This window comes from Oreochromis niloticus, linkage group LG16, assembly GCF_001858045.2.
Source record: "Oreochromis niloticus isolate F11D_XX linkage group LG16, O_niloticus_UMD_NMBU, whole genome shotgun sequence".
Taxonomy (NCBI): Eukaryota; Metazoa; Chordata; class Actinopteri; order Cichliformes; family Cichlidae; genus Oreochromis; species Oreochromis niloticus.
Window position 1 is genome coordinate 27,663,273 of NC_031987.2, and position 15,102 is coordinate 27,678,374.

The 15,102-nt window shown below is 39.2% G+C and overlaps 2 protein-coding genes across 8 annotated transcripts; one reads left to right on the forward strand and one right to left on the reverse strand.

The window, feature by feature from the left end:
- Positions 1-18: 18 nt before the first annotated feature.
- Positions 19-11,561, reverse strand: hcn5 (hyperpolarization activated cyclic nucleotide-gated potassium channel 5). Of its 7 annotated transcripts, none has more exons than XM_019353212.1 (12): positions 11,374-11,441; positions 10,090-10,572; positions 9,707-9,815; positions 6,643-6,829; positions 5,969-6,073; positions 5,653-5,790; positions 4,021-4,182; positions 3,736-3,829; positions 3,483-3,610; positions 2,867-3,013; positions 2,354-2,591; positions 19-1,865 (listed from the first exon to the last, which is right to left on the reverse strand). In XM_019353212.1, the coding sequence occupies exons 2-12, from the start codon at positions 10,118-10,120 to the stop codon at positions 1,693-1,695; spliced, it is 1,512 nt and encodes a 503-aa protein (XP_019208757.1). In that variant the 5' UTR covers positions 10,121-10,572; positions 11,374-11,441; the 3' UTR covers positions 19-1,692. The 7 variants fall into 7 exon arrangements, with proteins under 7 accessions (XP_019208757.1, XP_019208755.1, XP_019208754.1 ...); XM_019353210.1 differs by adding an exon at positions 7,818-8,071 and having other exon boundaries at positions 9,707-10,572; XM_019353209.1 differs by adding an exon at positions 7,818-8,113 and having other exon boundaries at positions 9,707-10,572.
- Positions 11,429-13,469, forward strand: cox17 (cytochrome c oxidase copper chaperone COX17). The gene is made up of 4 exons (XM_003456581.4): positions 11,429-11,564; positions 12,451-12,576; positions 12,661-12,771; positions 13,303-13,469. The coding sequence occupies exons 2-3, from the start codon at positions 12,458-12,460 to the stop codon at positions 12,743-12,745; spliced, it is 204 nt and encodes a 67-aa protein (XP_003456629.1). The 5' UTR covers positions 11,429-11,564; positions 12,451-12,457; the 3' UTR covers positions 12,746-12,771; positions 13,303-13,469.
- The last annotated feature ends 1,633 nt before the right edge of the window (positions 13,470-15,102 follow it).

Here is a 15,102-nt window from a genome sequence, read left to right on the forward strand (position 1 = left end):
AAACAACATACGCGAGTATTTGCCTTTCTTTATGGCTAAAGTCCAGTTTATTAAAACTTGGGTCTTATCTACACAGATGAGCTAAAACATTACAACCAATCACAGATGAAATGATTCTCTGAGCTATATTAGACAATAAGTGATCTCACAGTCATTTTGTTGAATGTGGGAGAAAAGTTGCATGTGTAGTCCTGAGAGTCTGTGACTAGGACCAGATTTTTATCATGATGGCCAGACAACTGGGTTGGAACACTTCAGTAACAACTTCCCTCAAACCTATTGTCACCTGGTGACAATAGGTTTGTGTTTGGATTCACGTTGGCTCCGCCTTGCAACTCACAGGACTTTGAGGATCTGCCACAAAGTGCCAGATAACCACAGGACGGAGCACAGCATATTAGAGAGGTGATCATAATTTTTTAGCTCATCATTTTAAGATATTTGGAGAAAATCTGAGCTGGACTGCATGAAGATATTTATTAATATGGTCACCTGAGGAGCACAAGACCAAAATTTCTCTTTGTCTAATAGTTTAAAGCCAAATACCTGAGAAACTCAACATTTCAACAAGCAAACGTTAGTGTTGTTACTGTGCACAGTGCAGAGCTGTTAACATGGCAGTAAATGTAATTGCTGAGATCTGGGAATAAAAAGTTCAAAGAGGTTAAGAACCCAAGAAATCAGACAGTTACAAGTGCATATTCATGATTAGCCATACTATGACTGTTTTGAGGTAAAACATCCGTCATGAACAGGAGCACTCACAGGTAGATCAAAGATAAAACAGTTGGTCTAAACCAGTGGTGGGCATTTCATTTTTCCAAGGGACCACATGAGAAACGGACTGTTCCAGATGGCCGCACTAATTATTATTTGTTATTATTGGTGTAGCCCTCCACAACAGTCCCTAACTGTGATAACTATTTGAACAAATTGGTAAAAATTTTACTGAATGCCTTTTGCATAAATAAGTTCCTCTAACAGCCAAATTAGTGTAAAACCTCCTTATTGCTTATATTTGACCAAATTTTTATTCTTTTGCCACAAATAATATGCATTGACTGAGTATTTTAGTATATATGTAAAATCCTGTGTATTTCCATAACCTGTATAAGAACTTACCCCAGTCTAGAGAAATCCTATACTAGCTGGAGTGGCTGTATACTATACTAGCTTCTTGTTGCTGCTTACCTATACAGCTGACGTAACAGAAACAATTTGCCTGGCAACAAAAGTGTCTAGTTTATGGCTTAAGTGTTGTCTTTCAAAATGAAAAAGATAGTGGAAGGGTGAAAGGCTAGCAGGCACATGTGCATACAGCCTACAGCAAAGTTGAATTAATTAATGTTAAGTATTTCTTATGACCATAAGGATGTGAATGACCAGATTTCTCTGTGTTCCATGTAAACACTAAACCAGGATAAGCCTCATTACTGGGATACGGAGAAGAAGGTGACTGAGATCAAATCCTTCACCATGTTTAGTCTTGTTTATTACTGATAACTGTTGGATCAGCAGACATAATAACTCCTAGATTGAAAGACTTTAAAACTTTCCATAATGTCCTTGAATAAGAGTCCAACTGGCGTCCATGTGGGTGAGTCTCATGGTCCATGACGCAACTACCCAAAATGCCCATGAAACGCGTCGTCCTTTTAGGTAATACTGTAATTCCAAGTGCTGTTTTTGTTCTTACACGAGTCCACCATCAGAGTTGAGCAGAGCCAATTTTTCCAAGTCCTTCCTGACATCTGGGAAGCCCTCCAGCGCATCCTGAAAGTCGTCCCAGGACAGAGAGAAACACTGGCAGTCGGTCAGTGCTTTCACTGTGGCCAGATGTTTGCCCTTGTTCAGCACACATGTCTCTGTACACACAGAAGGGTCCGTAAGACTGTGGTTAATGAGCAAATAAAATCTCATGACGGGGATGAGATCTGACAATTAATCCTAAATTAAAGCTGAGTTGTCCGAGGGAGGCCTGCTAAGCTTTAAACGTCGCAGAGATCTGCTGCCAAAAAGATTTGGAAGTGTTCACATGTAATGATGGAGAATTAAAGAAGTCAGCCAAATTGGCAAAAAAAGAGAAGATTTAATCACTTTGGTTCAACACTGTTCTTCTAAAACACAAATGGCAACAAAAAAAACAAATATTCTGCAGAGGAAATAGTTTGGAAACTTTTCAAATTAAACACATGACACAAGCCTAAAATTGAACCCCTAACTATCACAGTCGCTCTGATAAATTAATTCAATGTAGTAGTTTATTTTTTAATTGTTTTGCAAGGTCTGTCTTAGAGCTCATGAATTATTATTAGACACCGGCAACAACTATATTTGAGTAAATCTAACTCACCTCCAAAGAAGTCTCCATCACACAGTTCCCTTTCATAGGAATCGGTCTCCACAAGGACCTGGCCGTGATCGATGAAGAACATGCGGTCGCCCGGGACATTCTGTCGGACGATGATGTCTCCTTCCTGGAAAACCTCGTACTGCAGTTTGAGGAGGACGGTGTTGATGAAGCTTTGATCTCTGTTCTGAAACATCGGCACGTTTCTCAGCAGCCGGCTGCACATCACTGTCACGATTTGCTGAAAAATACACACAAATGAACAAATACAAAGCTTGGTATGACAAATGAAGATAGACGTGAGCTAAGAAACAACAAATCACACTCAGTTCGGGCAAGATTAAAGAATGAATGAAAAACAGATATTTATGTACAATGAATGTGACCAAGATACACAAAAGCATAACTGTGAATCTGTATGTATGAGGATGACATCTCATATAGATATCAATATGAGATCAACCAAAACAAATCAATCTCAGCCAGTTTGGAGATTCGCAATAGGCTCATCTATACCTCTTTGAGTGCTGAGGACACGGTGTCCATGACGTCCTTCTCATCAAACCACTTCCCTCCATAGCGAGCCTGGTAGTAATTGTTGAGGCGAAGCTGCAACTCTGGAGGGAGCTTCATGAAGGCCATGTAGTGCTCCAAACGGCTCATCTGTTGAAGATATATAGAATATATTACATTATAGATTACCATGTATAGATTATATCATAAGTTTTAAATATATTACTTGAACAATTAAATTCTGAATAACGATAAGTGATTACTGGTCAATAAAAGTTCAATCTAACTACTAAAATTCTAAATTAATAGGGAAAAAATTCATTTAAAAAATCACATATATTGAAAGGAACTAATCAATATATTTTCACTACTGATAATTTCTATTCTTTCCAATAGAATTCAGGTAGAATTCAGGTAGAATTATCAATGACAGAAAGTAGAGGAATGACAAAGGTTTGGTGAGCCAGGAACTAAATCATGGTTTTAGTTGCTTAGGGCATCTTTGCCAAGCAGAAAGTATATACTGTGCAGTGCTTCCCCCCTGTTTTTAGTCTGTTTAATCTGTTTATTACTACACTGTACTTGCTGTTCAAGGAGTTTAAGTGTCACCCATGAAGACCTTGCTCTTGTACTCCTTGGCCGCTGGGTCAAGGTTGGCGATCATGGCTGTCGCATTGGCCACGAGGACGGTGTACATCAGACATCCGGACACCATGCTGACCATGACGATCCACATTTCAACATAATCTAGAGAACAAAACAAAGACATGCCAGTGCAGTTGGTGTTAAATGTTGAGTGTTCGCATCTGAGGGAGAATATAGATCATATTTGCTTTTTAAAGTGGCAGAGAAAGAAAACGTAAACTCCTCACTTGTTGGAGCATCCATGGAGCCATAAGAGAGAGCAATCATCTGGGAGAGAGCTCGGAAAACACCCCATGAGTACTTAACGATGACCGTGGCATTCTGAAAGGAAAGGTTCAGTCATTATTGTCTATCATTTATCATCGTAAGACAGGCTTCTGAGGTAACATTGTTCATTTTTTTCTCTTTTTCTCATTATTGCATTTTTACAGTCAATAATTGTCTACATTGATGACAAAGTGAGAGCTACAAAACATCTCAGTAAGCACTAATGTGTGTAAAATGAGCTTTACCATCAGGTTTTCTTTGCGGACCCAGCAGTCGTTGGGAAACTCCTCCAGCATAGGCACAAAATACTGGATGCATCCGTTCCAGTGGCACAGCAGGAAAATCATTGTGAAGAGAGACATGATGCGGATGAACAGGCGAACCACCTCCAGGTTTGCATTTGACACCTGTCAGGAAAAGGGTACACGACACTTGGTCAGCGGGTAATACACAGCATTGCACTGTACTGGTAGAGTGTTTGACCGAGTGGACATCTTTACAACAGCACACAGGGTGTACACTTGTCAGCTCTTTCTACTGTATTAAGGATTCATATTCACTCACTGTTACATAAACAATATCACAACATTGTTTGTTGGTGGTGGGTGTGGAACAGCCATGATTTAGTTATTTATTGGGCAAACTCGAAGGATCAATTTGACCTTTTTATCGTTCTGGTTTATTAGAACCCAGGTCTTACTTTAATAGTTTTGTTCATTGTTGAAATATACAACATTACACGATTACTTCAATACAGCAAGGTCGGATGGTACGAGAAACATGAGGAGCTAGGCTGTAAGTGAGCCAGCACTTTAGTCAGATTATCTTAACCACCTCATTTGTTAGCCCTGTGATGGGTCTGGTGACCTAACTAAGGTGTACCTTGCCTCTCACCCTATCACAGCTGGCCCCAACCCTACACAAGTGGAGAGTAAAATACATGTAATGGACTTTATTTGCAAGTAAAATAATGGTAATTGCAAAGGAAGGCTGAGAGAACACGACTGCTGTAAGAAGACATGCTCAAAGTTGGAGTGGGACGTTGATGTGTAAACTATGAGGAACACGTGGGATAATGGTTTAATCATTTTCTTGTGCAAATGTACATGTTTGATCATTCAACTGCTTGTATTTCTAGCTTATTGTGACTTTAGAAAAAAAATAAATAATGGTTTTTAATAAACTCAAAATATGCTTTAAGGACAGATTTCTTGATCCAAACCTAATTTACCAGTCAGTTAAAAGCACACTACCCACAGAGGTTTATGACACAAACTGCCACAATGGACAAGAGAATAGACAAAAAGCTTACTGAAACAAGAACACCTCCAAAACGCGAGCGATGTGTTGATAAAACACTACATTAACCCTCAGCCTGCCATTCTAACATGATCTGATTCCTGAACAGAGCCCAGATTTTTGGCTGCAAGATCTGGTAGCGATGAGACAGGCATCTTTCATCAAAAGAAAAAGACAGCTAAAGGACAGCATAAAGTTTCCAGGATTTATGGGAACCCCCAACAAAACACACACTACAAACCATTTATTATCGCAACTACCAGTTTATAAACAAACATAGATAATGCAATAAAAACACCTTGCCAGAGAGATAACGGTGTTGTCCTATATGAAACTGTCATTTGTTACGTAAACCCATGTTGATTGAGCCCAGTGTTTCTGTATTTACTGTTTGCCAAACACAGATAGGCAAATTCACTTAGAAAATAAACATATTGCCCATCAGTGCACGAGCATGACATTGCTAAGTGTCAGATTTGTCACTAGAGTCCGGTGTCGTAAGTATCAGCAGCAGGGAGGAGAAAGGCTGATTGAATTTCAGAGGTGAGCTTTGAAGACTATCTGGCATTTAAACTTACTTTCTCCACTTCGTTGAAGAACCGGACCAGTCTGGAGACTCGAGCCAGCCTGATTAAACTGAGGATCCGCACAAACATCAGTATCCTCATCATCTTGTTGGTCTTGGAGGGGTTGTCATCGTTGTGGTAATGTAGTCCCTGACATTGAACATTAAAAATGCTGCAATTAGAATCTTAATCCACCTCATTTGCTCATTTACAACTTTGCTTAATTAATAAGTGTCAGCAAGGCTTTCTTCCTTTTCTAAGTGCTAACATATACAGTACAGAAGAAGTACAGTGTTGGCTTTTCCTGCCTCTTCCTCTTTATTATTACCGCAAACAGCAGTATGTAGCCAATTGGGAAAGCTGCTATAACGTCTGGAATGAACCATGTCCTCAGGTAGCTGACTCGGATCCGCTTGATATCCAGAATTGCTTCCTGTAAAACAGAACAGAGCAGATAGATGAAGACGCCGTTCACCATGTGCTACAATCGCATGTATAATTTAACACTTGAACTAAAACAATATTTGGAGAGGTAATCCAAAACTAAGAGTGAGTGTGATGTCAGACGAGTTTGGCAGGGTGCTGAAAATGTTACTGAGGCACATGCATCAATATTTCAAGCAGACTGAGAGTAAATCTGGCAAAACCAGATGTGCGGTCGAGAATAAACACCACACACAGGAAAAACATCACAGATGGGCCATTAGGAAGACAGAAGTCACGAAACACGAGCCAGCGAAAACAAACAGGATATATTGTGCATAATACTTAATTTGAAACGTTATACTTCTCATTCATCCACAACATCATAATCCCCGTTATAAAATCAAACAGCAGTTGCCGTTTTCACCCGTGTCCAGGAGCTAAGGGGGATGCCGCTAATCTAGCCTTTCGTGTATTCAGTAGATTACAGATGGTGCAGAGATGGAATGTATGTGCTCGTCTGCACCCGGATTATAGACTTCCAGATTGTGTCTGAAAATAGAATATAGCCACTCTCACCTCTGCGTCCTCGGTTATGATCCCCGTCCGGAAATTCAGTGCCACATCTATTAGGAACAAAGTGTCTGAAAACACGTTAAAGCCTTCCCATGCCAGCCCGCTGTTTCCGTCCAGAAAGGCTATCTCCATGGGAATCCCAATCAGGTTCAGAAATGTGATGACCATCATGATCAAGATGTAGTAACTCCTAGGGGAGGAATGGTCACAAAAACATATGTGTGACTTTCCAGTAACTCTTATTTTCCATGTCACAGTGTAGTGGAAAGTCTCACATCATTTGCTAGAAGAACTCATTAGACAGCCAGTAAGGCAAGCCGATTCATGCACACTAAATACTCTGATAATGTAAGTGTACATCTCCTCAGCCAGGGTACGATTGCCAGGCTCAAATAACTCTGCTCTCTGATCTCAATTGTTTCATTCCCTCTCTAATTTCCCTCCATCTGATCATCTTACAGACTAATATTAGCAATCCTGCATATATAATACAAAACCAGCTCTCTGTGAAAACGCGTTCCTTAAAGAAGTCATTTGATAGGTCCGTATTTTTCTTCTAACTCGGTTATTGCTTATAAACCTTGGATCGTTCTTTTAGGTTTTCTTGTGTCACTTCAAAATGTATTTGTTTCCTTTTATCCTAAAAATAATGCATCTTATTTTCGGCTTTATTTCTAAGCTTTCTCTATTGTGATATCAGAAGAAAATCATTCTCATTGCCAATAAATGACTGGATGAATAAATACTGTTTAGCAGTCAAACAACTCTAGTCCTTAAACACACTAGAAAAAAACACTTTAAAAGTTTAAACTAGAGAACTCAAGAGGAATTCCTCTTCTGTCTCATCCAACAATGGTGTGAACGGTGTGATTTATGGAATATGCTAAACTTATGGTACTCAGTAAATCTACTGGATACAGTAAATCTATAAGCAGTATCTATATTTGTTTTCATTAATGCACTTATTCTAATGATATTCTAAGGAACAAGTTAATGCAATGCACCTTTGTATTTCCAGTAAATACTCCAAAAACTGAACTATAAAATGCATAATTATTTATTAAATGTAAGGGAGAAATTAAGTAATCAATTAACTATAAAAACTTACAGAGACAGACCAAAGAAACAGTGGAAGTGATATGCATGACTGACCTCAATCTATCAGATATATTAAATACCTCATGAGGCTGAAAGGGTGAATGACAAAGACTCCACTCTCCAGCTGTCGCATACACTCCTTCTCCACGGCCACCTCGCTGCCGTACACGTACAGGGACTGTCTGTTCAGTTGCGGGAGAAGCAGGGCTCTCCATCCACAGTTGGCTTTGGTGCATGCTACGTTGGGACCTTTCAATTTCTCCATGGCCAACTTTAGTTCCCTGTGATCAGCCGAATGCCATCCTCCCCTCTGCTACTGCTGCTTCTGCCTCTCCTGAGGATGAGTAGAGCCTGACTCTACCAGCTCTGACCTCTCCTATTGGTCACAAGGTAATATTCTAACTAGGCTCCCAACCTCAGGGCTTATTGAAGCTGTGCGGAGCGAGGCGAGTGGATACCCGCCTTTCTGCTCGATCCCTCCCTCCCTCCCTCCCTCCGCACCCTCTCCGTCTGCCTCTCTCTATTTCTGCCCCACTCCACCCCTACACTTCTTTTCTTTTTCACCCAGCTCATCAACTATTCAGTATCTGTGTCTCATCCCCACATAAATCAAGCCGTGTCAAGAGGGCAAGGTCCGGCTCACATTAATACAAAGACAATGATGGGTGTGTGCATGTACAGGGGATGGGAAGGGATCGCAATTATTGTCATGTGAAATAGACATCTGGCAGCATGTACAGGGACAAGTTCAACCTGGGCCACCTCTAACTAGGGATGTAATTAAACCCTGTACTGTGTTACCTGATGCTGTACATATGCATGCAGCTTTGAGCCAGCTCCCATGTTGTTTGTTTGCACATATCACATCAGTAACAGAAAACAAAACAAAGGCTGAAATATTTATTTCCCTGGATGACAAAGTGGAAAATTTGGACCTGAATCTTTTTTGAACTCTGTTGGGTGGGTGGGATTCATTGCAAACTTGTTAGTTTAACAAACGAAAAATAAAACTGATATTAGAGGTTGTGCCAGCACAGTGGGATTAACTTAGAGACCGTGTCAGTGGGTAAGGTGAATTACTGGCAGCTTAGGCCATGGGATGTGTCTAATAATGTGAGCTACATTTTATGAGATGAAATCTTTTTTAATAACTTTGTACAACTGTCCCTGTGGAGAAGGGTACAGGAAACAATAAAAGTGGTTGTGTATAAGAAAATTCTCTCTGTTAGAGTCCAGACTTTGCAGATTTGCAAGGGAAATTCTGTTGACGTGATTCTTGTGTGTGTGTGGGTGTGTGTGTGTGTGTGTGTGTGTGTGTGTGTGTGTGTGTGTGTGCGTGTGTGTGTTAGACCTGTGCCAACCTGTCCAGGTGCACAGTGTCTTTCCCTCAGTGTGTGTCCTAAAATAGGCTTCAGTTCTTTGTGACCTCAAATCCAAAAAAAGACTTACGAGATTATTGGATGTCATACTGATGTAGTTTTCACTTTCACTGACATGTAAGTATTAAGCATTAAATTCAGGCTACATATCTTCAAATAATAAAGCAATGTCTTTTTTCTTGGTGTATTTGGTTATGGTTAATTTAAAGTAAAACAATATTAATATGGAATAGAAACAATGGATTTAACACATTCCACACTCTCTAAGTCAAACCATTTACCTCAACTTCCAGTTCTGGCATTAAAACATACACAACACATTCAGGACATCTGTAGTTCAGGAGGTACATTTGGTTGTCTGCTAATCAGAGGCTCAGCCGGTTCATTCTTTTTCAAGATGCTGAACCCCAGATTGTCCCTCATGCATGCTTTGGATGACTGCATGGTTGTTAGAAAGCCCTGACAAAAACAGCTCATTGAGTAACCCAACCTGCAGTTTAGCCTGCAACTGTCTTCTTTGTTTTCAGTGTATTTCGCAAGTTGTCTGTTTCAAATAATCTAATCAAACAATAGTAAAATAGGAGGCCTACATTTGTCTTTCAACAGAAGCTACTGGAAGTTTTCTGCCGACCGGACAACAAGGCATCAGGCGATCAGGACTCAAACTATGGCTCTCCACCTGTCTTCCATTTGTGAACACTGAAACAGTATTTGGATCAAATTGAGCATACATTGCAGACATCATATGCATTTATATATGTTTCACATACACAGTAATACTGTGGAAAGCATAGCAAAGACTGCAGAAAATGGAAGTGCATGTATCACAGTGAACAATATGCTTACTTGCTTATTTATCTAGCACACAGCTGGCCCTCAAACTAGAATAAGTGACTCACTGCCTCTGCTTACGCATTGCTTTGTTGTGCTGACGCACAATAGACCCAGTAGACATGTTGAAGCGCACACATACCTTTCAGTACTGCAGGTCCGAAAATGAACATTTTTCATATTCCAAAACTCCCGAGGCAACGTTGTGTATATTGCACCCACCAGCAGCAACTGCGTCTTACATAACAGAATATCTTACAGAATTGTGTAGAAAAATAAAATCTGTGCAGTGCTGATGTTAATTTTCTGCGTGTACACGTTCTTGATTATTACTAAAGTGTAGGTTTTATAGGAAGCGTGATGCTGCAACAAGTTATTTCTAATTTTTAAGATAAAAATATTTTAAAAATCTGGTTGCAGCTACTCAAATGTGAATGTTTGAAAGTTAAATGTTTGGGGTTGGACTCAATAATCTGCAATCATCCAGCACTGACATATCATTAATACCACGGTGCAATAGAACTTGAAGCTTGGTGATGTCGACCATGTCGATGAACCTGATATCCTGAATCTTAAATGTCAGCTGCCCTTTGTACATTTTTTCTAATGTACTAATTCTGTCAGTCTACAAAACAGAAAACAGAAGAACATAATATAGTGGGAATTTAAGAACACTGTAGCATTAGCACCTGTAGAAATGATTATGTACAGTCTGAAACATTTTTCAGATGTATTCTGTAATATATACCAAGCAGGTTTTGCACATTTTCTTTATACTGTCTAAATAAATGTAAATATATAATGTATTTTTCATATTGTCGTTTTCTTTATTTGATGTGTATGTGTATGTGTATTTTTTCAGTGGAAATATAGGCAGTTATAGTTATATAGTTCATAAATTATTTAGCAACATTTCTCTTGTTGTTACATCTGTAATGTGATATTTGGGTCTTTTATTCAACTATATAGTCCTACATTGTGCAGGACTATATAGTTGCCCTACCTATTACAAGAAATACAATTGTTTTGGTCTTTTTGGCCAAATTAAACCTTAACTATGAAAAACTTTTAACAATCAAAAGGGGACATTAGTTGGACATAAATATTTGTGATCCCCTTTTTTCAGTTCAAACAGAATATTTGAAATAGTCTGACCCAGTGTTGGAATATGGCAGATAACTAGCTGGCTAGCTAACTAGCAAACTAACTAAATAAAAAAGAAATCTTAAACTTAGTATCGTCTTTAGCTATTTTAGCTAAGGGTTTCAATTTTACATGTAAGTTAATGTTTAAAAAAAATCAAATTAGCTAATATTTTCAAGGTAAACTAATCAATAAATAATCAGCACATAAGTTAATGCTTGAATATTCAGCACTGAGAATAATGTCAGCATGCCTCTAACAAGTTCACCATACACTCACATACCTGTCTGCCTGGTGGTTTCTCTTCTTTCTCCTCGCCTTTGTTTCTAAGCACTACATTTCCCAAAAGTCTCTAACACGGCACATGACATAGTCACGTGACTTTGACACGCGAACACGTGTTTCCCGCATGTTAGTTTCATTTTGAAGGTGAAGCGTCTGTGTACCAGCGGCACTGTCGGCCTCCTCATACAAGTAAGAGAGCGTTACACAACATAGCTTAGCTACGTTCATAACGAGCAGGTGGCTTAATTGCTACACTACGGCTTGAGTAGGTTTGGACGAAGCGTTTGTCACCATGTTGTATGTTGTGTGCATGTTATTAGTTATGTCATCACTGTTAGCCACCGAGAGCTAACTTTGTTAGCTGACAGTAACATTACACAACAAGGGTTAGATAAAGCTAGTAAACCACAACACTGAGGCAAACACAGGGTTTGTTTGTTTGTTTGTTTTAACTTATTATGAGCAACTCTCTGAAGGCTCGGATACTTCAGAGTCATGTGTTGTGTGTTGCATGTGGTGACTTTGCCGGTTGACCTAATCATAACTACATAACTACCTTATCATTGCATCAGTTCAGCGCCCTTCAGCAGCATAAGTGTAATGGTAGGACGTTTCACGCGTAATTAGTTGATTAGCAGTTTTATGAAACGTCATAATGAAGCGACACCAAAATAATAAAAATAGTGGCTTACTTTGGCGAATCCTCACAGTCTTCTTTTATTCAACTGTATTTTGTATGATTATGAGCTTTCTGGTTGGACCGTGAGTGTTTGGAGTATTTTAGTGGCATTGCTTTCCTCATCCTGTGTTCTAGTCGTCAAACATCAATTAGTCCTTTTTGTTGAATATTAAAACAAAGCAATAAAGAATTCATAGGACCACAGTCGGTTCACACCTCTTTATTTGATATGTGAAGAAAAATTCCTGTTGCATATTCCAGCTTCCCTGTGAAAAGTGTTTGTCAGGTGACAAAGACATGTGTAAATCTAAATGAAGCCTGAGTGAAAATACACGCATATTACTCAGTGGTTAAAGTTTGCCAGTCCTCAAAACTCATCTCATTTCCTTGTTTCAGTCAGAAGATGTCAGCCCTGTCTGCTGCCAGCGTCGAGTCTGCAGCTGTGACTGAGAGCACAGAGCAGAAGAAGCCACTGAAGCCATGCTGCGCATGTCCGGAAACAAAAAAAGTCAGGGATGCTTGGTGAGGAGCTGGCCAGAGAAATTGAAACGGTCTTCACGTTTTAAGTGAGAATGGTTATTCATCCAACATCTTTGTTTCCACCAGCATCATTGAAAAGGGAGAGGAAAACTGCAGGGACCTTATTGAGGCACACAAAGACTGCATGAGGGCACTTGGATTCAAGGTCTAACTAGTTCTTCTGTGCGTGCTTGTGTGGTAAGTATTAAATAAAACCACTTCAAACAGTCCCAGAGTTAATTTTTCCAGGGAACTAGAGTCATTTGTAGCGATTAGATACCACACTAGAACATGAGTGCACCAACATGCACAATGTTACTGTCAGCTTTAATATAAATATAGAATTGCAAGAACTTTGAGTGACACACATTTATCATTATTATTTTTGATACTGTCAAAATGAAACTTGCATGTGATGGTTGCACACTGAGTTTACATGCCACTAGTTGAATGTGCTTTGACAGCCTGAATCCAGTTTGAATAGAGTCAGTGTGGCGTGAAAGTGGGCACCTGACCTTTCTGTGAACCATGAAAAAGCCGGACCTTACTGTAGTATCAGCATTATTTGTTTATGCTGGGTTTAACGGCTTTCCCCTTTTGCCAGGGCAGCCCTTTTTAGGACAGCTCAATTTAAATAAAATATCTTCCAGCTTTTCACTTGCATACAGTGTCAGGTGTGATGTAGTAGTCATGTGAATTGCTGATTGTGTGCATTTTGGTCTCTTGCAGTGTGTTGCTGTGTGTGGAAGGTGACCCTGAGTATTTGTTTCTTCACTCCCCCCCTGCACTTCTTATTTATACCTTTTGTTGGATTAACTGTGCGAAAACTATTTTTTCAAGTCTGCAAAATCTGAGAAATTCTGATGTGAAATTGAATAAAAATCCTATGCAATAAACTTGTTGTGAAGGTGTTTTATTAGTCGTGCACTCATCTTAAGGTTTGCATTGAGGATCTGTTCTGCCAAGGGAAACGGTTGCTTGCCACAGTTGCTGTTCCTGGTATGCACTTACAGTTAAATATAACTCTTGCCCCTGCAAAGTCAATACTTGGCATATCTGCATTCTTTTTCCACAGTGTGTCACTGTCACTGAAGTGTGCTTGGCTGTGGACATTATTTTCACACTTTGAAAAAACACTTGAAAGGAATGCGATAGTGTATTGGAAAACACTCCTAATTCACTTCATATTATGCCTACACTGAAGGGATTATATACATACATGATTATGTATATGTATACCATTACATACGTATATAGGACCACTTTAAACATAGTAAATATCCCTCAGTAGTCATGTAGGAAGTGTTTCTCACATCTCTGTAGGCTGACAAGTGCAAAGTAAAATTATTAGTATCAAAGATTCAATACTGTACACAGGTTGTATAAACAAACCTATTAACATAAGCTATGTTACAATTTACGTTTTCTAATTTAATGTGCTTTATAATGTTGTAGTTTGAAATTATTATGTTATATATATCTGTATATGTTGCCAGTCAGCAGTTTAAAAGTCACCTCAAATCATGTCAGATTCTTAATTCAGTGCATGCTTATACTAACTTAAAATGAGAGATTATCTGTTCACTTAGCTAACATTCATAATTTTATGTCTGCAACAAATGAGAGAAATCTTACACAGAAGGGTGCTCATGGAGAATGCAAAAACCAAAGCTCTGTTTCTCAAATTAAAAATGAAGCAATTGAGAAATTCGCCTACATTTATTGCTTTCTTCTTTTGCACGTGATCCACTTCTCCGTCAGGTTACATGAAATTTGGCAGATTTCTTTTTATGTTATCTTGCTGACAAACAGACAAATTGCACTGAAAACACACCCTCCACCTTGACGGGAGGAAAAAGCGCGTCTGGCTGTAACTTTTATGGCATTGAATTTAAAATCCTTCTTTTGATTACACTATCTCTGAACATTTAGTACTGCAAACAGTGTGCCTCCTTATTGCCAATATTGATGTTTGGCCGACATATTGGTTCGTCACTTACCGTACGCTAAAGGAAATCATAGACATTAGAAGCCCATCTAGCTTTCATCTGCTTTTATTCACTAGGATTCAGATTGCTGTCCTCCTGTCAACCAGAGACAACTAGCAGGGCAACAGCGACACAAACAGCCAAACAGAGAGAAAGAAAAATCTGTCAAAAACTGGGAGCACTGTTCCTGAATATATGGAGTTCTGTATTCTTGTACCTTAAAAAACAACACTTTGCTCAGTTTCGACTCATTTATAACACGATCTATTTTCTCCTGATTACTAGGTGTGAAATTTTTAATATTAATTTCCATTGCAAAGTTTTAATTTTAAAATAGCATTCGTTCTTATTTTCACTGAGCAATATTCATATAGACTGATATTTAGTCCCTGTGAGCTGTCCACACGCTGAGAGCCGGATATGTGAGGCGATGTTGGTGTGTGTGTTTATACCTGAAATCTGACCTGAGCTGCCATCCTACTTATTACAGTGTCTCTAAATATGCACCAGCAGAGCCACACTTCCTGCGAGCAAACTGGAC

Excerpts from the sequence above, each read along its gene's own strand:
- hcn5 (XM_003456603.3), bottom strand. The coding sequence starts at position 8,002 with ATGGAGAAATTGAAAGGTCCCAACGTAGCATGCACCAAAGCCAACTGT. Across the intron at positions 5,791-5,968 it reads GCTACATACTGCTGTTTGCG|GGACTACATTACCACAACGA; the intron begins GTAATAATAAAG and ends GTTCAATGTCAG. Across the intron at positions 3,611-3,735 it reads CTCCATGGATGCTCCAACAA|ATTATGTTGAAATGTGGATC; the intron begins GTGAGGAGTTTA and ends TTTGTTCTCTAG.
- cox17 (XM_003456581.4), top strand. The coding sequence starts at position 12,458 with ATGTCAGCCCTGTCTGCTGCCAGCGTCGAGTCTGCAGCTGTGACTGAG. Across the intron at positions 12,577-12,660 it reads AAAAAAGTCAGGGATGCTTG|CATCATTGAAAAGGGAGAGG; the intron begins GTGAGGAGCTGG and ends TGTTTCCACCAG.